Source organism: Triturus cristatus, chromosome 4_1 (genome assembly GCF_964204655.1).
Source record: "Triturus cristatus chromosome 4_1, aTriCri1.1, whole genome shotgun sequence".
Taxonomy (NCBI): Eukaryota; Metazoa; Chordata; class Amphibia; order Caudata; family Salamandridae; genus Triturus; species Triturus cristatus.
Window position 1 is genome coordinate 284,600,958 of NC_140585.1, and position 27,683 is coordinate 284,628,640.

The 27,683-nt window shown below is 44.5% G+C and overlaps 1 protein-coding gene across 1 annotated transcript in view; it reads left to right on the forward strand.

Moving 5' to 3' along the window:
• Window positions 1-27,683, forward strand: part of LOC146854284 (protein mono-ADP-ribosyltransferase PARP12-like) — a 245,160-nt gene that overhangs the window by 157,903 nt on the left and 59,574 nt on the right. Inside the window, exons 8-9 of the mRNA XM_085652065.1 lie at window positions 600-726; window positions 26,755-26,923. Coding sequence (XP_085508191.1) covers window positions 600-726; window positions 26,755-26,923 — 296 coding nt within the window. The remainder of the gene's footprint in view (window positions 1-599; window positions 727-26,754; window positions 26,924-27,683) is intronic.

Below are 27,683 nucleotides of genomic sequence, written 5' to 3' on the forward strand. Positions count from 1 at the left end.
CAAGATTTTACCAGGATAGCGTGTCAGTCATAGCAATAGTGAGAAACTCATGAAGAGTCCTCAGATCATGAGCAGGACTCCTCAAACTCAGAAATCATGAGACTCCTGCTGTTAGGCACAGAATCAAGAAAACACAAACTCAGAGAGTCTGTTGATCTGCATGGTTCCTACTGGGGCTTCCAAATGTGTGATGGGGCCACTGCGACATTCCTCACTTTTCTTCACTTTGTGAATCCATTTGCTATTTGTGTGTGATTCTAACATGGGATCTGAAGAACTATAGTAAGTAAAATATTAGAATCATGTAAGGTGCATTGCAAAGATAACTACAATTCTGTGCTAGTAATAAGTGGGTATCCAACTAGCACCGGTATTTCAAAGGCGTCAGTGCTTCTCTTCTAGGATCATACAATTATTCTCAGCATTGCAAAATTCATTCTTTAACTTCAACATAATTGGTGAAATCACAAGGTGGAAAGCAGCCCACTGCGGCTGCAAGCCGCAACATTGCGTCTGTTGCCCATAGTTCCTATTCCCGTTGATCCAGCAATATACATTTATTCCCATCTTCTAATGATTCCTTTCTTTTCTTCACCCAGACAACTGTGCCCAGGTGCACTTCTATCTGCCATACCGCTGGCAGATATTGGAGGAAACAGGAGAATGGAAAGACCTTCCGTCGATGGAGGACATTGAGAAAGCCTACAGTGACCCCAACAATGGCAGGTACAGATGAGCACTGACACTTGTTATACATAACCCCCTAGGACCTCATTTTATATCAGCCATAGTTGGTTTTCTCAACACCAGGGGTGGTCACTGTAGGTCCTGGAGGACCTAAGCAATGCCAGACTTTCAGGATACCCACATTAAATAAATGCATATGCAATGAATCTAAATGGAACTAATTTACATTATCAGTGGTTAGCTAGAAACTGCTTAATGGATCCAACCGTCCTTGATCTAGGTCTCAGAAAAACAGTGGAACTGAACTTGTAAGGTTTGAAATGGAGATATTTTCATTGTCAATGTGTTTAAAAATGAGAGTAAATTCAATAATGTGGTATCTGAGTTGTATTTTCAGTCCATTGGTAAGAATTAGAGTGAAAAAGTATTTTATTATCAATGTGCTTAAACACTTCAAATACATTCTCAGGCTCTGTCTTGGAATGAGGTTTGTCAGTCACCATTCCTGACCATAACAGGATTCTTTGTGCTTGTGTCTAAAGTAATAGAGTGGAGGTTTAAAGTAGGGTGTAAAAAGTACTTTTTGTTCTATTTGCAAAGTTACTGATTTTTGTCCTTTGCGAAGTTTGAGAAGTTTGCTGTTTACCTTCGCCTGTTTTTCATACATAGCATGATGATTTTCACTCCAATCAAGCTCAGCCAGACTGGCAATTCATGGAGAATTTGTTGCTGCAAAGTTATCTTTTCTATATGCTTTTGTATTCTGAAGGTCCCAATTCACAAAAAAACTCCTAAAATGATGTGCAGACATTTCCTTTCCCTCTTGAACATACTTTTTCCTTTTATTGATATTTACCAAACATTCCAAGAGTATGCTTGAGAAGCTGTGTGAGGTGCAGGTTTCCAGGATCTTTCCTGAAAGAGTCTTGTGCTTTACTGGCATACTCATTTTATCATTGCAAAATTGTATGCACAATACATTTCAATTTCAGAAGAGGTACCACCACTGTTAATAGCACTCTTTTTATGCTTACTTTTTTCCTCAATGAGGAAATAATTTTTCCTGATGGAGAACTTAATTCCCTTAAGCCCTTATCACTGAGCAGCTGTTCTCTTTTCCTACCTATCTTAAAAATGAATTTACTCTAGGCCTTAACTGGTGTAAATATACAGCCATTTCCAGGGTGGGAAAGCATCAGAAAGGGGGTTGTGAATGCTCACAACGAGATGTGTTTGTGGGTGACCACAGACTTACAAGGTAAACCACTCTTCAAACTGCTGACCTCCTATCATAGAATTTACTGCTATGTAATATTACGCAACTAGTGCATAATATTACGTACAAGTTAATAAAACTACACCCTCAAGGTTACCTTTTCTGAATGTCTTGCTTGTGTATATCATGTGTGTGATTTTTGGCCCATTTCTTTTTTCAGTTAACGCTAACTGGTTTGTGAAAGCTATATAATGGCACAACAAATAGAAATTGTTGCCAAAGTCACTATTTCAAGATGGATGCGGCAAAGCGAAAAACTTTTCAACCTCTGGCATTTTCCAAAGAGCTTTGTGAAAGATCCAGTGAAAAATTGTCTCATCTGCAGTTGTAAGCCATTGAGCAGGATGCTTAGCAAAGGGGTTATGACTGCTCTGCTAGGTCAAGCGGTTCATGGTGCTCACTGAATAAAGCTCATGCCTGATGATTGGATTTATGATTGGGTTGTGAATGTCCAGATCTCGAGACAAGTGCCAGAACCATTAAGATAGAGTTTTGATCCTTTAAATGGCTGCCAGATCTTCATCCACCCACAGGGGTGTTAAAATGGGCTATCAAATCGTAAAGAAAACCATGCCGCATATCTACCCTTTTTTGGTCCTCATCCCAAGTCTCTTGCTCTAAGTATGAATAAACAAGCTGTGTGTCCGGTGGTGGTCTTCTAATAGGCGTGTTTGTGCCCGGAAGAAAGACTTCAGACTAGTTCCCAAAGCTGCTGAAGGAAACCTGAGGTCCTATCAGGATGATGCCTCAAAAAAGTAACTTTGACTATATTGACAGAGTCTAAAAAGGTATTTAACCAATTTTGTGCCATGGCCTATGAGCCCCCTGGGCTAGACAGTTTTCAGGTTTATTGATGATCTGGTTCAACATGTTTCCCAGTTACCTTGTGTAGGAGAGTAGGATCTGCTTCACATGTTTACCCCCACTTTTTGCTGGTGTTTCACTGTTTTTCGACTTTAGTCTGGCTGGTACCTTGCTATTCAGGGCCCCAGCCTAGCTGCTTCCTCTCTAAATTGATTGCATGTACTTTAGGTACATTTCAGATTGGACCTGGAGTGCCCTTATAAGTCCCTAGTATATGGTATACTATGTACCCAGGGCATAGGTACCCCAGAGGCCTACCAGGGGCTGAAGCATGTATTATGCCACCCCTGGAAAGCCACCCAAAATGACACCATAGGTCTGCTACTGCAGTCTGGGTAAGGTGGTGCATGCACCCCTTACTGAGATATAGGTTCACTATATCTCACCATGTACTGCACATAGAAGCCTATGGCAGGCCTTATCAATCCCGAAGGCAGGGTGCTTAGTTACATGTGAGAGGGCGCCCAGACATGAGATGAGCCCCTCTGCAGCCTTCGGAATCAATCCACCAGGGTTGTCAGTAGTGCAGCCTGACCATATACTCTTAAGTGCATTATAACCATACGGTAAATGCTACCTTTGAACTGGCTGCACGGAAACATGTAGTGTTTGGTGTCAAACACCTTAGAATCATACTCCCACACCAGTAACTGGTGTGGGAGTATGATCCCACCCTTCTAGAGGGAGAGACATGACAGTACTGGTCTACCCGGTAGAAACCTAATAGAGCCCTGGCATCACAAAATGGATGCTGCAGCCACAGACAAGGGTCTGACCTCCTGCTGCTGACCGAAACTCCGGCAGGGGAGGCCCGGACAATAGTTTTCCTGTCACAGGGAGGTGTAACCACTGCCCAGACAGGCTTATGTGTATTGGAACTGGTTGGGAGCACTCTCTGAGTGCTTTGAAGTCCTGCACTGGGGGCACATTTGGTGCCCTGTGCATAGTCCAGCTCAAACCGGTTCAGGGGCTTCCAGCCCCTTCTCTGGCGCGAAACTGGACAAAGGAAATGGGTGTAGCCACCCCTCTTTCCAAACCCTCCCATAGGTGGGTCCCTAGAGCTAGTCCAACCCCTTCCTTAGGTATAAGTAAGGAACCTCTCTAACCAGAAGATTAGATTACCTTGGACGAAACTCTGAAGCTGAATCCTGGACCTTCGACACTCTGCTAAAGACCAGAGGACTGAAGAAATCTCCCTTGGGGTCAAGGAGTGACTTCCCTGCTTGGCAGGCACCAACAAAGCATTTTGCCAGTCTGCATTATCGAAGCTCCTGCTGGCCTTCGAAGTATTTGCAGCCCAGGAAGAGGATTTCCAGACATCTCAGAGACCGACCCGAGTCCCCAGCAAAGCTGAGACCCGCAGCCCTCGTGAGTGGCGTGGAACCGGAACTCCTGGTCACTGTGCATTTCTGCAAGTGCATTGACTTCTTGATGTCTGTTGAAGTCGTGCTTGGGCTTACTTGTAGCCCCCACCTCGAGCACTGAATCCACCGAAGATTGTCGGGCTAGTCGCCCCGAGTGACCTGTGGGCCGCCATTGTGTGTTTCGTCTCGAGGTCCCTTCGCGATCTCTGGTCCGTTGACTGGTGGGTCCCTGAGGGGGTAACTTTGATTTTCCTTGGGCTTCCCTGGTTGCTCCAGACATGCCCTGACTCCGAACCAAGTGGTGAGTCCCCCAGACCTTGCTGGTCTGAACCAAAGAATTTCCTCACTTTCTGCGTGGGTTGCTGTTGCCAAGGCTTGTTGTGTCCAATCCGGGCACCGACGCTGCAGCACTCGACATCCTTCGGGGAACAGCTCGAATCCAGCTCCTGGTCGTCCTCGACGCCTCCTGGTCCACTAGTTATAGTGGGTACCCTGTACCAGTCCAAACAAACCCTTATTATTGACTTCAGGCTAAGTCTTGAAGGAATGTAAAGCAGCTTGTTTTACCAGTCTATAAACTCTTGAGTGCCTAAATGGAAGACATCCACACCAAGTATATATATAAAATATATGTATTTATTACTAAACACACCCTCCTAGTCTCTTTATGAGACTAGAGGTCAAAACACATAAGTTGCAATTCAAATATCACACTAAAATAGCACAAATACACGTCAGGCCCTAGGGGCGAGCCAAACCAGATACTAAAATAGTGGTATAAGAACCACGACTTAACTAGACACGAGGCCTAGAGCCTGTAGAAACGCTGGGACCCCAAGGAACCACCCAAAGTAGTGACACAGGGGACCCACGGGGGCCGTGTGCAATGTGGGAACACAGGCGCGAGCTGCCGTTAGCTTCTATGGGGAAAGTCGCAGTTGGATTTTTAAAGATTAGGGACACTTAGAATTGAGTCAGGACCCAAACCCTTTGGGACTTAGGAAGTTCTAGGGCCAACACCCACGGGAGCACCAGAGTACTCGTGTTACCTCACCCAGGGAAGCCGGGTGCATAGGTGTCAAATGGCGTTGGGTTGTGTCGTCGATTTCAATGGAAGCTGGCTAAGAAGTGCTGCTGCTGTGAAGATGCGAAGTGTCCGAAGAGATCCAAGCCTGGATCGGAGATCAGATGTACCTGAAAGCAGAGGGGACAGAGTCTGAGTCACTAGCCAGTGACCAAGAAAGCAATAGGCAGATGCCCACCGAAGTCGGGTGATTTCAGGTGAAAGAGGTGAAGCTTGACTCTTCAGCCACGAGGACCAGGAGGCGTTGAGGATGACCAGGAGCTGGATTCGAGCTGTCCCACGAAGGATGTCGAGTGCTGCAGCGTCGGTGCCCAGATTGGACACAACAAGCCTTGGCAACAGCAACCCACGCAGAAAGTGAGAAAATGCTTCGGTTCAGACCAGCAAGGTCTGGGGGACTCACCACTTGGTTGGGAGTCAGGGCACGTCTGAAGCAACCAGAGAAGCCCAAGGAAAATCAAAGATACCCCCTCAGGGACCCGCCAGTCAACGGACCAGGGTTCGCGAAGGGACCTCAAGACGAAACACAAATTGGTGGCCCACGGGTCACTTGGGGTGACTAGGCCGACAATCTTCGGTGAATTCAGTGCTCGAGGTGGGGCTACAAGTAAGCTCAAGCACGACTTCAAGAGACGTCAAGAAGTCAATGCACTTGCAGAAATGCACAGTGACCAGGAGTTCCAGTTCCACGCTACTCACGAGGGCTGCGGGTCTCAGCTTTGCTGGGGACTCGGGTCGGACTCTGAGATGTCTGGAAATCCTCTTCATGGGTTACAAATACTTCGGAGTCCGGCGGGAGCTTCGATAATGCAGACTGGCAAAATGCTTCATTAGTGCCTGCCAAGCAGGGGAGTCACTCCTTGACCCCAAGGGAGATTTCTTCAGTCCTCTGGTCTTTAGCAGAGCGTTGAAGGTCGAGGATTCAGCTTCAGAGTTTCGTCCAGGGTACTCTAATCTTCTGGTTACAGAGGTTCCTTACTTATACCTAAGGAAGGGGTTGGACTAGCTCTGGGGACCCACCTATGGGAGGGTTTGGAAAGAGGGGTGGCTACACCCATTTCCTTTGTCCAGTTTCGCACCAGAGCAGGGGCTGGAAGCCCCTGAACTGGTCTGAGCTGGACTATGCACAGGGACACCAAATGTGCCCCCAGTGCAGGACTTCAAAGCACTCAGAGAGTGCTCCCACCCAGCGCCAATACACATAAACCTGTCTGGGAGGTGGTTACACCTCCCTGTGACAGGAAACCTCTTGTCCAGGCCCTCCCTGCCGAAGTTTCGGTCAGCAGCAGGAGGTCAGACCCGTGTCTGTGCCTGCAGCTTTCATTTTGTGATGCCAGGGCTCTATTAGGTTTCTACCGGGTAGACCAGTACTGTCATGTCTCTCCCTCTAGAAGGGTGGGATCAAACCCCCACACCAGTTACTGGTGTGGGAGTATGATTCCAAGGTGTTCAACACCAAACACAACATATTTCCGTGCAGCCAGTCCAAAGTTAGCATTTACCGTTTGGTTATAATGCACTTAAGAGTATATGGTCAGGCTGCACTACTGACAACCCCGGTGGATTGATTCCGAAGGCTGCAGAGGGGCTCAGCTCATGCCTGGGCACCCTCTGACTCATAACCAAGCACCCTGCCTTCTGGATTGATAAAGCCTGCCATAGGGGTGACTGATAGGTTTTTATGTGCAGTATATGGTGAGATATAGTGAACCTATATCTCAGTAAAGGGTGCATGCACCACCTTACCCAGGCCGCAGTAGCAGACCTATGGTGTCAGTTTGGGTGGGTTACCAGGGGAGGCATAATACATGCTTCAGCCCCTGGTAGGCCTCTGGGGTACCTATGCCCTGGGTACATAGTATACCATATACTAGGGACTTATAAGGGCACTCCAGATCCAATCTGAAATGTACCTAAAGCACATGCAATCAATTTAGAGAGGAAGCAGCTAGGCTGGGGCCCTGAATAGCAGGGTCCCAGCCAGACTAAAGTCGAAAAACTGTGAATCACCAGCAAAAAGTGTGGGGGGTGGGGGGGGGGGGGTAAACATGTGAAGCCGATCCTACTCTCCTACCCCCCCCCCCCAAACGCAGGTACATTCAACTAACCTTGACCAGTTGAGTCTTCATGTTCTAAGTGGAAATATCTGGAGAGTCCATTTGCATTGGCATTGTTACTCCCAGGTCTATGTTCCACTGTATAGTCCATCCCCTGTAGGGAAATGGACCACCTGAGCAGTTTGGGATTTTCACCCTTCATCTGTTTTAGCCATAAGAGGGGCTTATGGTCTGTCTGAACAATGAAGCGAGTACCAACTAAGTATGGCCTCAACTTCTTCAGAGCCTAAACCACAGCAAAGGCCTCCCTCTCAATGGCTGACCAACGTTTCTCTCTGTGGGTCAACCTTCTGCTTATGAAAGCTACTGGTTGATCCTGACCTTCATCATTCAACTGTGACAGTACAGCCCCTACCCCCAATTCAGATGCATCTGTTTGGACAATTAACTTTTTGGAGTTGCCAGGACTTTGCAGAATGGGAGCAGTGCACATGGCCTGCTTTAGGTCATCAAATGCCTTTTGACAGCTAACTGTCCTCTGAACCTTTTTGGGAATTTTCTTAGAGGTTAAGTCATTCAGGGGTGTCACTATCGATCCATACCCCTTGACAAATCTTCTATAGTACCCAGTCAGGCCTAAGAAGGCTCAATGATTGAGCCTAGCCTCCATCTACAAGGTGGCCCAGGTACACAACCTGACTCTGCCCTATCTGGCACTTAGTAGCCTTGATAGTTAGGCCTGCTTTTTGCACTGCCTCCAAAACATTCCTCAGGTGGATCAGGTGATCCTCCCAGAAGGAGCTAAAGACAGCAATATCATCTAGATATGCTGCACTATAGTCTTCCAGGCCTGTAAGGACTTGATTCACCAACCTTTGGAAAGTGGTAGGTGCATTCTTCAAACAAAAGGGCATTACCACCAATTGATAGTGCCCACTAGGGGTAGAAAGTGCTGTTTTTGGCTTTGCATCATCAGCTAGTCTGATCTGCCAGTAGCCAGCTGTCAGGTCAAATCTGCTTAGAAACTTGGCTGAGGCAAACGTATCTATTAGCTCATCTGCCCTGGGGATGGGATGGGCATCAATCCTAGTGACTGCATTGAGACCCCTGTAATCCACACAAAACCTCATCTCTCTCTTGCAATCTTTGGTGTGAGGTTTAGGTACCTGGACTACTGGACTAGCCCAAGGGCTATCTGAGGGTTCAATAACTCCCTTATACAGTCCCTGACATGGTCAGATTGCCTGTAGATCTTTTTCTTCACAGGCAGACTGTCCCCAGTGTCCACTTCATGAGTGCACCAGGTAGTCTGACTTGGAGTCAGAGAAAACATATGTCTGTACTGACTGAGAAGCTTTCTGCAGTCAGTTTGCTGCTGGGCAGTGAGGCTGCCTGCCAAGGCTACACCATCAACCAACCCATCATCAGGCTTCTGAGAAAGCAGGTCAGGGAGTGGGTCACTCTCTTCCTCCTGTCCTTCATCAGTAGCCATGAGCAAGCCCATGTCTGCCCTGTCAACCTAGGGTTTAGGTGTGTTGACATGAAGTACCCTGTGGGGTTCCAAGGTCTACCAAGTAGGTGACCTCCCCTTTCTGTTCAACTATCGTATGGGGGCCACTCCATTTGTCCTGGAGGGCTGCTGGGGCCACAGGCTACAACAGCCACACTTTCTTTCCTGGCTGGTAAACAGTCAGGACAGCGTTGTGGTCATGCCAGGCTTTTTGTAATTCCTGGCTAGCCTCAAGGTTTTTGGTAGCCTTTTTCATGTACTCAGCCATCCTGGAGCGGAGACCAAGTACATAGTCCACTATGTCCTGTTTAGGGGGTTTGAGAGGTAACTCCCATCCCTCCTTCACCAGACACAAATGACCCCTGACAGGATGGCCAAAAAAAAGTTCAAAAGGGTGTGGAAATGTGGATTTTCCTGATCAGTTATGTCCCCTATCTTGGACCCCAACGGTTCTATATGCATGTTACAAGTACATGTATGTTCCCTCCAGTTCCAGTTTCTAAGACGCAAACATATGTGTGTCTACCGTCAACATGTTCTCTGTCAGATCCGCCATCTATGGGCTGGATATTCGATTCCTAAGTATGAAAGGCCACCGACTTTATATGGCTAAGTTACTCCATTTTTACAGTTCAGGCAAGTAGGCCCGATTCTGTCCTCAAAGCCTTTCCCTGCTCTCTGTCTTTGACAGCTTCAGCTTGAGCTCGCATCTGTATCCATGAACTTTGTCCTACTCCCTGTGCAGCTAACGGTGCCTGCCTCGGCCAGTTTTCGCCTGCCTGCCAAGAAGTTGTATTTCACCTTCGAATTATCTATTTTGCTCTTCAGCCGATGCATTCCTGTCCAGTGATTTAGGTAAACATTTCCTTTAGCTCACAAGCAAAGGACTCAGCCTTTCTGTCCTCCTGCAAATGATTCATAGCCCTGCTGCCATGGAAAGTTTTCTGCCCCTCGCATCTCATATAGACACTTAGACGCTTATACACGCACACACAGTTAGTATAGAATAGATTCTGTCCGAGAGTCCTTCCTTGTGGATAACATAGTTCTCTAAACATAGGATGGTAGATATGATTTGGGATTAGGTTGACTTGACCCCCCAGACTTCTCGTCTCCACATGTAGAGCTAAATGTCAAGTCCCCTTCACCCCCTAGTTGCACGTCAATTACACGTCATGCTGCCGCGCGCGCATCTATGTTAAGTATTATCGTATAGATCCACCTATGTCTGATAATCCTAACCAATCATGTTTCTTTTATTCCTTATTACGCCTAGTTTCGATTACGTACCTGTCATGTCACTTTTCTTATCAAATGTTACGCCTTCTACATTCGTTTCATTGTAATGCACTTATTATAAAAATACATGTCTGTCAATAAAGTATTGTACTTCACTTCCTGAACCCTCGTGGTGACGGAACCTGAAGGCCGCGACTCGAGTCGGCCATTTTGGATGGAATAAAGCCCATTTAGAAAACCTCTTATACCACGGATTCTGCCTCTTGTTATTTTGAGCTATTTTACTTTATCTTAAGATTCCGCATGAAATTCAGTCCGGTAAAGAAGATATTTTATTTACCACATAATGGCGCCCGAACAGGGACACTTTCTCATCTCACGCGCCGGCGGTGCGTTGCAGGCCCGGTCTCCTGCCACAGCTGGACGGATCATAAACGCGTACCAGCAGGATTTCCTGTAAGCTCCCTCCGGTCAAGCGGGGGCGACTGAGGCTGCGATCAACCCAGACGAGGCGGTGAGAAGTGCGAAGTATCCCGACCAGAGCCTAGCTGAGAGAGCAAGATCCGAGGTATACAGAGGCCCACCAGGTTTTTCGAAATCCCGATGTCCAGAGGGTCCGCTGTCCGCAGTCATCGAGTCCTGTCCATTCTCTGAGGCCTTCCGTTTCAAGGAGCTACTCGGTGAGTACCATCGCCGGGGAGGCGTGTTGACGCGCACATAGGTTGTGCCGGTCAAGACGGATTTGGGTACACAAATCCGGTCTGCACTGTTTAGCAGTGTATATGTACTGTTTAGCAGTATATCAAGTATTCCGAAGTATTCAGTTATTGTCAAGAATTCAGCGTGGTGATTAGTTAGGCAGACTGTCATCATTGTCGGTCGTTGTTAAATGTTTACTGTTTAATGTTTAAAGTATTCAGAAATGTCTTGCATATTGTGGTATGAATGATTGTTCATTGTTCACTGTTCATTATTGTGGTTTTTCGTATTAAGCAAGTTCAAGAGTAAGTATCAGATCAGTTGTCAATATGCCGCTCTTCTCGAAGTTAAGACAGATTACTACCAGAAAAGGGGTGCTTGAAGAAGCAGTTCCTATCCCTCCTAGGGACACTCCAGGGCATTTTATGTACCATAAGCATGGCTTAGATGCCATATTGTTTCTTGATCTATGGGTAGATTATACCAAGGGATTGCCGGAAAGTCAAAGGTGGCCCGTAGCGGGAACCTGGGATGCAGAGTGCATCATGAAAGTGGAGGAAGAGTTATGGAAAAGAAAGGTCAGACAGTCACAGAAAGACGCTGTTGAGTTATGGCGTAAAGAATCTCATAGACGAACAGAAAAAGCACGTAGACAAGAAGAGAGGAGTAAAGAAAGTTCAAATAAAGTTCAAGAAAATCTATTAATTGAGGAAGGTATCCGAGTGAAATCAGAACAAGTAAATAGACAAAGAAATGCTCTTATGAATGGTATGTATCCCCTTCTAGCCGAAGGACTACCTAAGGCTGCTCCAGAGATACCAAAAGACTTGCCACCCCCATTATTTCCAATTAAGGTACATCCAAAAGGGCATCCCAGAACCGCAGAAGATGTCTTTCTTTCCTCATATCTAGACGACGCAGCTCCCGAGTATGCTAACGCCACACCACATAGACCGTCTGGCGGAGGGGTTCAACGTCAGGATCAGGTATCCAACCCCGTGCAACAGCAAGTCCCGATACAAGCTTCGGCAAGCACATCTGTTTCCGCATCTGTCTCCGCAGTCGACTCTACAGAGGTATCGACACCCATAGTTGCTGTGTCACGTTCAACGAACCCATTCACACCCGACGCCCCAGATGGGGCCACGGGAGGTGCTAGCAGTACCTTTACACCACCTAGAATAAATAAACTTGTCTTTCAAGAGTCAGCACATTCACGTACACCAAAATTCGTAAGTGAACGTACGCTTAAGGAACTCCTTGTTAATTGTAGATATGACCCGGTGGTTGGTAAAGAGGACGAAATGGTCCTGGCATCATTACGTATCAGACGAGCCGCAGAGTATTTAGCAAGGTTACCAGGAATGACTACGCATCTAGATAACATATATCATTTTGTTCAAACAGGACGAGATCCAGGATGTATTAACAGAGCTATGGAATTCCAGAAAGTAGAGATACAGGGGGAACTGTTACGTTTCCTCATAAACTGTGTGATCAGAAATCAAGACCGTCCGGGGGTAGACCCGAATGCAATGCTTATTCTTACAAGATGGAGTCAGAATATATCAGAAGGGAGACACGATAAGCAAAATTGTATAATAGCCATGTGCCGAAAAATCCGTAAAGAAATAGAACGTATTCATGAAGAAAGATTGGGAACAGACGAGTTTGAGCAAGATGAAGTGTCCGAATCAGGGAATTCCGCAAGACAGTCAGAGACCATAGCCTATGTAGGCAGAGGAAGATCCTGTGAAAATACTAGATGTTTTTCTGATCCAATACACTCTGTATGCCCAAATAATAGCAGAACGTATCCAACGCCTGTAATAAATCTGAAGTCTCCTGAACATTTGTTTCAAGCCGCAGATAAAATACTACGAGAACGAAGAGGTTACCACCTCCTCGATTCCATGGATGAGCAAGAATTAGCCAGATCAGCCGTTCACTGGATTGACAGTCCTGAAAAATACGGTGATGAGACCGTAGCACACACATTTTTTAATCTCAGTACAGATGAACAACGTTTAGCTGGAATCTATATGATTCAGCAACTCCTCATATTATATAAGAGCCAACATGCTGACCCTGGTCCTTTACCTGATATATTAACGGAACTACTCACAAACAGATGGAGAGGTTCTAGTAACAAGCTAATTAAAGAGATATTAGTGTCACGTAAACAGTATGTCCTTTTTGTAAGTCCGGATTCTCTCTCGCTGCCCCGCAGAGAAAGAGCGCCGTACTATATGGATAGACAAAATCCTTTACGAGAAGTGCACCCAATAAAAGGCGAAGACAATGAGTTTCACCGTGTATTTGTTTACACACCCATATCAAAAATGGAATTATTAGAAATGAAGAAAGTAGTACCTAGTCATGACAAAGACCCAGCGGGTTTCCACCGAGAAATTAAAGACATGTTACTAATGGGAGAGTACACCTTTCCTGATATTATGACGTTATTAAAGGTGCTTTTGCCTGCTGGCATTTATGAAAAACTGAAAGAAAAAGAGTGGGAAGTGGGAGACCAAAAGATAGACTGGACAGCATTAGCAGAGGAAGAAAGGGGCCGAACTGCAGGTTCAGGGCTCGGGGATAAAGTTAAACTGTTACCAGGTTTACTAGTACAGGTACTGCCACGTTTATTAACTACAAAAAAGGAAGATTGGGGTGCAATCACAGCCTGCAAACAAAAGCAAGATGAAGACACAAGCGATTATTATGCTCGATTTGAAAAATGTTTTGGTATAAATAGTGGTATAAAAGCAAGTAGTGACTCATATCCACATTTATTTGTGACAAAATTAGTGGAAAATGCATTGCCTCCAGTAAAGAATAGAATATTGAAATTCGAGAGTACCTGGCAAAGTAACACTCCGTCGCAAATGCTACAAATGTTACAGTATCATCACAATAGAATTAGGGATGAACAAGAACACGAGCATAGACGCATGAAGGATACAAAAATGAAAATGCTAGTTTCTCAGACAGTACCAGCAGATGGTCACAAAAAGGGTGTGACACATTCTGGTGATTCCGCAGCCCCTGTAAAGGGAACCTGCAATTACTGTAAACAACTAGGCCATTATGTACACGATTGTCCAGTCCTGAAACGTAATATAGCTACAGGTATTGCAAAGGAGAGACCACGATTAGTTAGACAAGATCAGAATGAACAAGGAGCTATGCAGCATGGACAGTCCATGCCAGTTCAGCAACAGTCCATGCCAGCCTCACAGCAACCCATACAGTTTGTGCCAGCTGCACCACCGTTGCCTGCTACTGCCACACAAACCACAACACGACAAATGTATCAGACTGCACAGTATGAATACCCTGAATATCAGCGTTACGCATGAACCAGCCTAGAGAGGGAAGTTGACTTACCGCTTATCGAGATTCCTGTAGATCAAGAAGGACCTTATGTACATAGTGAATTATTAGGTCAAGATAGAAAATTCTTACTCGATACAGGGGCAAGTCGAACAACCATAAAACGTAGTGAAGTTCCAGGGGCACCCCTCTCAGGCTCTCAAAATGTTTCCCTTGGTTTTTCAGGAAAACCTATTGTTAATGAAGTATCACAGCCTCTACCACTTACGATAGGACCTTTGACACGAACTACAGATTTATTGCTTACTAAATCATGCCCAGAAAATCTGTTAGGAATTAAAACTCTGAAAGCACTAGGAGCCATAATATGTTGTTCTCCGGAAGGAGTAAGGTTGTTTTTGCGTGATTTTAAAGGTCACTATGTGTCTAGAGACATGGATCCCCGACTACAGACTTTACCAGTACATCTATGGGCACAAGGCCCTACGGATGTTGGCTGCATGAACATTACACCCTATCGAGTCACATTGAAAGCAGGAGTGGTACTACCACGAATGCGACAATACAAGTTACCGCATGATGCTGTAGTGGCTTTGCTGAAAATCATTGATGAACTAATTGCCCAGGGAGTAGTTGTAGAAACAGACTCCAATGTATGTAATTCACCGATAATTCCGATTCTTAAACGAACTGATCCTACTGCCCCACCAGTGTACCGATTGGTTATTGATTTGCGTGAACTAAACAAGTGTATTGTACCACAATTCCCTGTGGTCCCTGATATATCATCATTATTGACAGCAATTGATCCCGAAGCAACATTCTTTACTGTAATCGATCTCAAGAATGCCTTTTTCAGCGTCCCAATAGATCCGGAAAGCCAATACTTGTTCGGATTCAGTTTAAATGGGCGCAGCTTTAAATTCTCACGCGCTCCCCAAGGATTCACAGAAAGCCCCAGCATCTACAGCCAAGCACTGAAACGAGAACTTGACAGTATCCACATGCCAGTCAATACTGCACTGCTTCAATATGTCGATGATCTGCTGATCACCGCGAGAAGCGAGCCAGAATGTGAAAAAGCTTCTCTGACAGTTTTACATTTCCTAGCCGACAAGGGGCACAAGGTGTCCCCTTCTAAGCTGCAATTCTGTGTCCAGCGAGTTATTTATCTTGGTCACTCGCTGTCCAAGGAGGGAAGGCAGCTTACACCAGATCGCATCCAGTTAATTGCTAACATGTCAATACCCCAGACACAAAAGGAGGTGCGGGCTTTCATAGGCCTCACTTCATATTGTAGGCAGTGGATCCCTCAGTACGCATTTCTAGCAAAACCACTCATTCAGTTAACCACACAGGAGGCAGCCACATCGACTGTTCTCCCTTGGACTCAGGAACATACACAAGCTTTTGAAAGCCTAAAGAAAGCTTTATGTCAAGCACCTGTTTTAGCAACACCATGTTATAGCAAACATTTTACACTCTTTGTTACAGAACGCGAAGGTACTGCCTTGTCAGTACTCACTCAGGATCAAGCAGGATCACGCAAGCCATGTGCTTATTTTTCCAGTACATTAGATCCCGTAGCTCAGGCTTTGCCTGCATGTCTGAAATCAGTGGCAGCGACAGCTTTAGCAATCAGACAAAGCGATGCCATAGTATTAGGACACCCATTGACAGTACAAGTACCACATGCAGTAGAGGTTCTTGTGAACCGAACACAAACACAACACTTGACCATAGCAAGACTTACCGGTTATGAACTGACATTGTTTCAACCACACATAGAGATCCGACGGTGTAATACATTGAATCCTGCTACACTATTACCTGTAATTGGAACAGACCCACTAGCTCATGATTGTGTTGAAATCATTGAAATAAAGACGAAACCTAGACAAGACTTGACAGACGTTCCATTGTTAGATCCAGACCTGACGTTGTATGTAGACGGATCATGCATGAGAACAAGTACAGGAGATTTAGTGGCCGCGTATGCAGTCACAACAGACAGTAGAGTTATTGAGACAAATTGTATAGATACTTTGTCAGCCCAAGCAGCAGAACTTATTGCTCTAACACAAGCCTGTATTCAAGCCACAAATAAGAAAGTTAATATATACACTGACTCACGTTATGCATTCGGAGTTGTACACGACTTCGGCGTGCTGTGGCGAGAGAGAGGTTATTTAACCTCCCATGGTGCCCACATTCAGCACGGACCCCTCATTCATGCTTTGTTAGACGCAATACATCTACCCACTGCTATATCGATTATGAAATGTAAAGCACACACGAAGGTTACTGATACCATTTCTCAAGGCAATGATTTAGCTGACAGAACAGCTAAACAGACTGCTCAGAATCGCACATTAGACATGACAAAGCCAATAGTCCAGACACCAACACAGTGTATGACAATTAAGGATCCCGCACTTGACGTAATTGACATACAGACACATGCCACAGCAGAAGAAATAAAGAAGTGGACTGAACTAGGAGGGATCCAGACAGATCAAGGATGGATGACGAAGGAGAAATCTGTATGGTTTCTCCCTGATTCCATGGTTCAAGCCATTATAGCTACAGTTCACAGTCCAGCACATTTAGGAGAGAAGGCTATGCTAGACAGCATTCAGCACATTTGGTTCAACAAACATTTACGAGCAGCAGCTAAACAAAAAGTTCGTACCTGTATGATATGTTGTCAGTTTAATCCAGGAAAGAGTGTTCCCGTAGAGCAGGGTGGATTTCAGCCTCCTGACCATCCTTTTGAAGTCCTCCAGATGGATTACATTCAGATGGAACGTTGTCGAGGATTCAAATATGTCCTCGTAGTTGTCTGCGCTCTCTCCCGTTGGACAGAGGCGTATCCCGTATCAGATTACACTGCCCCGACTACTGCCAAACAGCTAGTTCGAGAATTCTTCCCACGGTACGGTTTACCACGTGTTGTATATTCAGATAACGGCCAGCCTTTCTCATCCGAATTAATGAAACATGTCTCACTTTTGTTGGGATATCAGTGGAAATTCCACTGTGTCCGACACCCCGAGGCAGCAGGTCTCGTGGAACGACATAATCAACTTTTAAAAATCAGATTGTCTAAAATATGTCAGGAAAAAGGTGTGGACTGGATAGTAGCCTTACCAGTTGCGCTATTTTACATGAGAATGGTAGCACACTCTCGAACAGGGCTATCCCCTTATGAGGTGATCTTTGGTAGACCACCGAATATGTGGGGGACGCCTATACCCCGTAAAATAACTGATGTTGACTGTAATATGCTGACAGATTACCTGGCTTCCTTGATGTCTGCACTACAATCTTGTCGTTCACAGGTAGTCGCAGCTTTTCCCGACAACACCGAGGTGAAACCTCATGACGTAATTCCCGGTGATTATGTTCTCGTCAGGAATTTTGATCGGAAAACCCAACTGGAGCCAAGGTGGAGGCTTCCTAAGTTGGTCCTGCTGACGACCAGAACAGCTGTGAAGATCGAAGGGAGAAAAGGCTGGGTGCATTCCAGCCATATCAAGAAATTTCATGGACTTCCTCCTGACACAAACAGTACTCCCCGTGTGTCTTCCCCCATTGACTCAAAGCTACCTTTGGCTGAGGCCAGTAGCACCGAACTCTATAAGCAGAAACTCAGGTCCAGATCCAAGCTGTCGGACGATTTGATTGTTTAAGTCCTCTCCAAGGTGAAGCGGTTGAATCTGTCCCGACATGTATCCCTTAGGTCTGAATCACGTAGAGTCCAGAATCATAATGAAACGACATGCTTATTGTAAATTACTGCGTAGCCACTGTATTGTGACTTTATTAATTTTGTTTTCCTTGAGTTTTTTAATAGTTACTGCAAGTATATTGTTACATATGTATTATCCTGTTTCTAAACGTGCTTTCAATATAACTGATGAACATTCTTTTAGTGACCTACCCCCACATGAGTTGTCCTATAGACTTGCGCTGCGCAATAACACATTCATTAGTATGTTACATCATTCCCATCAGACTAGTAATGCCACCAATTGTTGGGTGTGTGGCCGACTCCCTCCCTATCAGAAAAACAAAGGAGTTCTGCCTTTCTTTCCACATCCGTTCACACACAATGGCTCCTGTGGAGCATGGTTTAGTTTATTAAATTCCATAGACCCAGACACAGCAGTTTATCAACAACATTGGATATGGGGAAATCTGAATCTAGTTTTATTCAAAGTCTGTCACCCCAATAAGGAGGGTCACCCCAGTAGAACAGGAACTGATTTAGAAAATGAAGTGTATAAATTAGGTAATTTCACGCCTAATCTTATGATTTTGAATGTCAAATCCGAAGTTGAACTAATTCTGCCCACTATGTCAGTATTTCCAGTTAAGGGTGAATTATGTGTAAGAAAAGTTGGTTCCATACATATGGGCCATAGCCAATGCGTTACTACAGTAGAATATAGCGATCAAGGTAAATCTTCATTTAGAGCTTCTCGCCATTCTTACTTTATATGTGGTCAGACGGCATATATGCGTCTGCCTCTAGATTGGGATGGTACCTGTTACATAGCATTCCTTTTGCCACCTGTTTTCCTAGCTCCCCCTGATTATTATCGAAATGTTCATTTAGTACACAAAAGAGAGCGTAGAGATCTCCCAGTTGTCGATTATACTGAGACGGCATGGGACAAGTATGTAGATTTCAATAAAGGTATCTTTCCCTATATAGGTACAATATCAAATAGTAAGCTGATACGTAGACTAACCAAGACTCTTGAAGCTGTAGTAAACGAGACTATAGCCGCCCTAGGCAATCTGACAGAGGAACAATCAGTGATGAGAATTGTTGTTCTCCAGAATCGTCTTGTCCTTGACGTCATCCTGGCCGATAGGGGCGGAGCTTGCAGGGTCATCGGATCCAGCTGCTGCATATTCATACCAGAAAATTCGCCATCTGTATATAAAGCTATAACACGCCTTCATAAGATTGTAAGCCAGATACACGAGAATCCAGGCACTTGGACGTGGTCCGGGTGGTTTTGGAGTGTGATATCAGCCTGGGGATGGAGAGTTCTATCCTTCCTAGGTATTGGCCTTCTTATGCTCTTCAGTTGTTGTTTATGCCTGCAATGTGGACCAGCGATTTGTGGTCTGTGTGCCACATCATGCATTCCATATCACAGTTCTCGTTCAAAATGCCGGAAGAAGAAGGAAGAAGAAATGATGCTCCATGAGCAAATCGATGGAATGATGAAGATTGATATCTCTTGAAGGGCAAGTAGGGGACAAGGAGGGAATGTGGAAATGTGGATTTTCCTGATCAGTTATGTCCCCTATCTTGGACCCCAACGGTTCTATATGCATGTTACAAGTACATGTATGTTCCCTCCAGTTCCAGTTTCTAAGACGCAAACATATGTGTGTCTACCGTCAACATGTTCTCTGTCAGATCCGCCATCTATGGGCTGGATATTCGATTCCTAAGTATGAAAGGCCACCGACTTTATATGGCTAAGTTACTCCATTTTTACAGTTCAGGCAAGTAGGCCCGATTCTGTCCTCAAAGCCTTTCCCTGCTCTCTGTCTTTGACAGCTTCAGCTTGAGCTCGCATCTGTATCCATGAACTTTGTCCTACTCCCTGTGCAGCTAACGGTGCCTGCCTCGGCCAGTTTTCGCCTGCCTGCCAAGAAGTTGTATTTCACCTTCGAATTATCTATTTTGCTCTTCAGCCGATGCATTCCTGTCCAGTGATTTAGGTAAACATTTCCTTTAGCTCACAAGCAAAGGACTCAGCCTTTCTGTCCTCCTGCAAATGATTCATAGCCCTGCTGCCATGGAAAGTTTTCTGCCCCTCGCATCTCATATAGACACTTAGACGCTTATACACGCACACACAGTTAGTATAGAATAGATTCTGTCCGAGAGTCCTTCCTTGTGGATAACATAGTTCTCTAAACATAGGATGGTAGATATGATTTGGGATTAGGTTGACTTGACCCCCCAGACTTCTCGTCTCCACATGTAGAGCTAAATGTCAAGTCCCCTTCACCCCCTAGTTGCACGTCAATTACACGTCATGCTGCCGCGCGCGCATCTATGTTAAGTATTATCGTATAGATCCACCTATGTCTGATAATCCTAACCAATCATGTTTCTTTTATTCCTTATTACGCCTAGTTTCGATTACGTACCTGTCATGTCACTTTTCTTATCAAATGTTACGCCTTCTACATTCGTTTCATTGTAATGCACTTATTATAAAAATACATGTCTGTCAATAAAGTATTGTACTTCACTTCCTGAACCCTCGTGGTGACGGAACCTGAAGGCCGCGACTCGAGTCGGCCATTTTGGATGGAATAAAGCCCATTTAGAAAACCTCTTATACCACGGATTCTGCCTCTTGTTATTTTGAGCTATTTTACTTTATCTTAAGATTCCGCATGAAATTCAGTCCGGTAAAGAAGATATTTTATTTACCACAAGGGCTGTAACCAACCCCCTTTTGTGGCACCTCCCTGTAGGCAAACAAAAGGCAGGGCAAAAGGATGTCCCATCTCCGCCTAAGCTTCTCTGGCAGACCTTTAGTCATGCACTATAAGGTTTTGTTGAACCTTTCAACTAAACCATTGCATTGTGGGTGATAAGGTGTGGTGAATTTATAATTCACTCCACACTCCTTCCACATTGCAGTTAAGTAACAACATAAAGTTTGCATCTCTGTCAGATACTACCTCCTTAGAAAAGACTTCTCTTGAGAATACACCCAAGAGAGCTCTTGCCACCACAGGTGCTGTAGTGGTCCTTAGGGGAATTGATTCTGGGAACCTGATGGCATGGTCCACCACGACCAGTATAAACCTGTGCCCAGATGCTGTCTGAGGATCCATGGGACCAACAATGCCAATCCCAACCCTCTCAAAGGGAACCCCCACCACAGGTAGTGGTATCAGGGGGGCCTTAGTGGTTCCACCTGCCTTGCCACTGGCTTGGCAGGTCACACAGGAGCGACAAAACTCCTTAGTGTCTTCAGACATGTGGGTCCAGTGAAAGTGAGGAACAATTCTGTCCCAAGTCTTGTTCTGGCCCAGGTGTCCTGCTAGGGGAAAATCATGAGCTAGTGTCAATAGGAAGCCCCTAAACTTCAGCGGTATAACCAACCTCCTGGATGCACCAGGCTTGGGGTCTCTACTCTCTGAGTAAAGGAGTCCATCATCCCAATAAATCTTATGGGTGCCACTAGCATTCCCAGCAGCCTCATCAGCAGCATGCTTTCTGAGGGGTTCAAGAGAGGGGCAGGTTTTCTGCTCCTGGCTCAGATCAGAACTGGAAGGGCCCCCTGTCCCCAAGAACTCAACCTGGTCAGGTTCAAGCTCCTCTGGGACAGTTCCTTCTTCAGGCTCAAGATCATCTCCCTGAGGAGACTGATCAGCATTCTGAGTCAGGGGGGAAGGCACTGCCTTAACCCTACTGCTCCTCCTCTTGAGAGGCACCTGGTCCAATATTCCAGAATCCACAGCCTGTCCAGCGTTAGACATTTTGGCCTGTGACCTAGTCACAGCAAAGACATGAGCAGGGATCCCTAACATTTCTGCATGTGTCCTGAGCTCCACTTCAGCCCAAGCTGAAGATTCTAGATCATTGCCAAGCAAGCACTGTACCGGTAGGTCTGCACTTACCACAACCTTCTTAAGGCCAGTTACCCCTCCCCAGGAGAAGTGGACAACTACCAGAGAATGGTATGTTCTGACATTGCTAGCATTGGTCACTTGGTACATCTCACCAAGTATGTTCTGCCCAGGATCCACAAGATCTTTTGTCATCATTGTGACACTTGCTCCTGTGTCCCTGAATGCCAAAGCCCCTCTTCCATTTGTCAAAGGCTGTTGTCTGTATTTGCCCAGACTACTGGGACTCACAAAGGAGGACATATCCATGCCTCCATCACAGACTAGAACAGCCTGAGTTGGAACTCTGACTAGGCCAGAGTCCATCTCGGAACCCAGGGTCAACCCCACTACACCCTTATTCTGAACATTACCATCACCAATTGTAGCTGTACTAGGGGGAACAGTTGCCTTAGGGGCAATGGTGGCTGGAGTAGATTCTTTGGACTTGGTGCAGTCACTTGTACAGTGAGTTTTCTGCTTACAGATTTTGCACCATTGTTTATTTTGGCCTTTTCCCTTGTTAGACTGTGAATCCCCACCTGAAGAAGATGTTTGGGGGCCTTGTGAAGACTTCTGGTCTTTACCCTTCTCTCCACCCTTGTCAGAGTTTTTAGGATCTTGTTTCTTGGGTTCACCACCTTGGTTCTGTACCTTCTGCCTCGCCCTGGTTCTGACCCACTTGTCTGCCTTCTTTCCCAATTCTTGAGGAGAGGTCAGATCTGAGTCCACCAGGTACTGGTGCAACAGCTGATTCTGACAACTATTAAGGATCTGCTCCCTCATAATTAAATTGTACAATCCTTGAAAGTCATGCACTTTACTGCCAAGTAACCAACCTTCCAGAGCCTTAGTAGCACAATCTACAAAGTCTACACAGTCTTGATTCTGTGCCTTTTGGGTATCCATGAACTTTAACCTGTATTGCTCAGTGGTTAGGCCAAACCCATCAATTAAGGCACTCTTCAGACTGTTGTAATCATCTGCCTCCTCCTCTCTAACAGTGAGGAGCTTATCTCTACCTTTGTCTGCAAAGGAGAGCCATAAGTTTGCTGTCCACTGCAGTTATCCATTTGTAGATGTCATCCCCACTCTGGTAGGGAGGGACAATCGTATTCAGGCTTCTATGGTCATGAGACCTCTCCCTATCTCTAGGGATGTTGCTGCCACCATGGGACTCTAGTCCCAACTTTTTTCTAGCTCCGTGGAGCTCTAGGGTCTCCTTATCTAGGGCTACCTGCTGCTGTCTGATTTTAAGCTGAGCTTCCTCATACTTAAGCAGTCTCTCCCTCCTCTCTTGAGAGGTTTCCCTCCTATGAGAAGAGATAGAGGTCCCTACAGATGAGTTAGAATGGTTAGACTCCCTTGTGGAAGATCTTGACCTTCTAGGCCCACCACCAACTCTTCCAGGGAGGACAAAGAGGGGTCAATTGTGGTCCTCTCCATCACTTTCTAGGGGAATTGTATTTTCCAGGTCCAGATCATTGCCATCTGCCTGGCCAGCATCAGAGGTCAGGTCATGCGGAGTTCCACCCCTAGGCCCTTCCTCATGTGCTGTCCCACCCACTCTGCCTAACCCTTCAGATCTTAAAGATCTGCTGAGGTCATCCAGCCTGAGTACCCTATAAGATGCTGGGTGGTTGGACTTTTGCCTGTCTTCTGTTTCCTAGTTGTACATAATGCTCTCAATTCCATGAATGGGAGGTTATCATACTGGGATTCTAGAAGCCCATTGGCTTCTGGCAGGGACCTACTGGTTCCTGGCCTTGAAGACATTACTAGTGTGGCGTGGTGTATTGCACTACCTACTCTATTGTGGCCTACTAAACTCTCTTGAGTTGTAGAAAGGGTGTGCTAAGCCCTTAACACACAACTCTAAGTTCAGTAGAACTTACTGTATTATAAAGCTTGTATTATATGTACCTAGGGTACCTTTTGTGGTTTTCAGTTAGCCACTCAATTGAGATTATCTGGTAAAACAATAGCAAGCTGGAATCCCACACGCTGCACACCAATGTGAGAAGTTGGCCTGGTATATGCTGTCCACTACAACTAGTGGACAGCATATATCAGGCCAACTTCTCACACCTTGCAGCTTATGAGTGCAAGTTGTATATCATTTAATACCCCAACTAAATAATTATACTAGTGGAATACCCACCAAAACATCTAGTGGTACAACCATCAGGGAAAATATCTTCACCTCCACATCGCCTGTCTTTTCTATGGGGAAAGCCTCCCACTTGTAAGTTTACTACTTAGAGCCCAATTACGAGTCTGGTGGTCTGAGGAACGCCAGACTCATCGATGCACGCTGGTGGCGGTCCAGTCACCGCTGCACTGGCGGTTCGACTGCCCCATTATGACTTGGGTGGTAGGACCGCCGTTCCCTGGAGGTGGCGCAGCAGTTCTGAGGCTGCAATATGCTTGGTGGTATGCCATGGTCCCGCCAAGCATATTACGAGTTTCGTCTCCACCACGGTTTTCATGGCGGTTCCAATGCCATGAAAACCATGGCAGAGAAGAAACAAAGGCAGAGAGGAAAAAAAGGGGAAACTACAGGGCCCCCTGTGCCTCCTCCCCATATGGATGCACACAGGGGAACCGCCTTGCTGCCCGCCCGCCAGACCACTTTTAAGTTGTAATCTACGGGTCACGCTGCAGCGACTCTTGTCGGTGCGGAGATGCAGCACTCACCCTCGTACCACCATAAGTCCCAATAGGGCCCTAAGTGATAAACGTAGGCAGTACCAGGGCTGTGGCTGGAGAAGGGGCAGAGTTACTAAATGGGAGAGGTTAAGGGAGGAGTAAGAGTAAGTCCATTGCAATTCACAAACTGCACTTCTAAAGTTACTACACCCCAGGAAAACAGTAGGAAATTACTCCAGCTCACTGCTGGAGTAAATGCAACCATTAGTACTGTGCAACCCTTCCATAGACAATAATGGAGGTAGGGACTTAAAATAAACCCCATAGGAAATAAAGTTAAATTAAATTATTTAAATAGATAAAACTATAAATAAATATAATTTAATGTTTACAAAAATCTAAAAATAAAACCTATTTACTATCTAATTTAATTATTTATCCAATGGTAAAATATTGGGGGGTAAAAAGTTTATTAAACCTTATAATAAATGAGTTGAAGTATTAATGTATATTTAAATGTATATATTCATTTTAAATGTTGAACAAAGTGAAAAAATGCCACAGCACTATTATCTTAATTTTGAATTACATTTTAAATTAATTTACACATAATCAAATAAATTGAAATTATTTTTCTGAAGTTTAAATAAAAAAATTAATTCCTGCTAAGCAAATATTATGCAGCAAACATTAGTAAATGTGATGTATAGAACTGATGTGACATAATTTGAATATATTTTAACAAAATCGTAAAGTTACATCAATTTTTAAATTAAAAAAGTGCATTTAAATATTTTATAATTAAATAATATTTACTATTTTAACATTTGTTTGCATTAAATTTTATTTATTGATATTTTCCTACCTCCATTTTTTTGTACTGGATGGTGTTGCAATATCAGTGGTTGGGCATGTGTGGTTGTGGACTTACTATTATTCCTGTTTTTGGAAGTGTTAACTTACACTCGAACATTTGACTCGCTTCCTTTTTCGGGAGTGAAGACATGTAAGTCTACACTTTAAGCAACTTTACACTCGAATTTTGTGAAGAGCCAAAAGTAGTAAAGCTAATCAAAAGTGTAAGAGTAAATTACACTTGTAAATAACTCACAAGTGTAAGCTACCTTTGTGAATAGCCTCGAAAGTGTGATTTGTCTTTGTGGCTCTTTTACGCCTAGAAATGACAAACATACACACTTTAATAGGGGATGTATTGTCCACATACTAAAGAACACCAACATAGACCTCAACTGCTTCAATGACAACACAATGATGTAAAGCATGCTGGGAGTTTAACTAAATATATAAAGATAATATATGTATTCCCTATTTATGTATTTATTTTTCTCACATATTTATATAGCAGAGATCGAATAATGTGGATAGTAACATGCTTTAACACAACTTACACAGAAATGTAAAGCCATAGTACTAGCAAACAACTCTAGCTTATAAAAACAGCAATTCAGCATTAGTACTAAGGGATGAGGACCAATACGTTATTTCAATATATGCTTTTTCAGGGCCTTATAAAACAAACTTGTGACTGATCATGAGACCTTTCGGATAATATGTTTTTTTCCCATTACATTTATTTTTAAGTCTGTTCGGCTTTTATAACCAGGGACATACGGGGAAGTCTTTTGGATCCATGCATTTATTCCTCTGGGTCTCCCACTTAGCAATGATGGGCCCGGCCCGCACATGCTCACATGTGGGATCTGTCCATTGTGCATCTTCTCTTTTTGGAAACAACCGCAAACATACCATAAAATAGTTTGGTTATGCAGATCTCTGCAGATCCAAAGGCAAAGTAGCAGGCCTCCCATTTAATAATGAGCTTTTCATCAGAACTCAGTAGAACAATTAACTTTCGAAGAGGTTAATATATAGTGGCATACGTGAGCCTTCTCCTCCCTCAGTTTACAGCAAAGTTGTGGAACCTGAGGCTGCATTGAGGTTTCCTGGTGAAGCCAGAACAGTGCATTACGAGTTGTGAACAGAATATCAATACTGAAAATGGAGAAATCAGCATCCTAATAATGCCAAAATGGTGACTGAAGTGGGCTATTCATTGCCCCCTACATGTTGTGGAAGAGAAAGCAAAATCCTAATGACAGTTCAGCAGACCAATAGGTGAAGAGGGTTGACCCAAAGCCCTTATCTCTGTGCATGCATGGATTTTTTACCTATTTTATTACATGGATCTGGTGAGACAGCTAAAGCTGGAGGAACCCTGGTCTAAATGTTACTAGATGTCCTTCCACATCACATTACTGTACTTGTATATCGGCCTTTGATTTTACAATATTCCTTTTCCCATGGTATAGTTCAAAACGTCATAACATTGACTTCCAAAAAATGACCTCATCATTGAAGAATGTTCGACGGCTTTCCACAACGTCCTCTGTCACCAAACCACGTGATTACGTCCTTACCACCGAGTGGATCTGGTACTGGAAGGACGAATGCGGGCAATGGAGACAATTTGGAAAATATGTGAGTCTCTGCATATATATATCTACTGTTCGAGCACTGTTGATTGTGTCTAGCTGCCTTGGCCCACTGGGGCAAAAAGGTATATATGCCATCATTATGCTTCATATGAATTGATTTAAATAGGCTACTGTTTTATTCTATATGTCAAATATTTTGGACTTGACTAGTCATCTAGTTCAAAGAAATTTCATATTAAATTAATTTCACATGTATTTCTAGAGCAAGGACTAAGCTGCAAGAGCAATGAAGCACTGTATTAGGAACATAAGAGAGAACTGCAATTATATTAAACCATAGTCGACTATTGATAGGAGGAATTATATCCTAATTTCAGATGTACAGTGACATCTCTATAATTATTGCTGACACATCACTGCATATAAATACCATGTTTGCTGCCCCCTTAATAACTTGTGCCCTGCCTTGACCAATTTGCTCTCAGCTTGGTGTAAGCACTGTGCAAATGTCACCTACCTGCAAATCTTGTCCAAATTACTCAAAGAGGGTTCTACGGTTACAAGGGAAGCCTTAAAAAGTCTCATGTGTCCAATTAATATGAATTTTGCTGTTTTCACTGTAAATAACTCTGTCACCTGTACCTTTTCATGTTTTGTTGAATATCTCTGACGTTTTGGATATATAAGCAAACATATGAGTGTCCAGTTTGCATGCACCAGTGTTGTATATAATCTGTAATGATCACAGTCTACAGACAAATATGGATAATTACGAACAATGGAAAAAAGCACTAACTGGACAA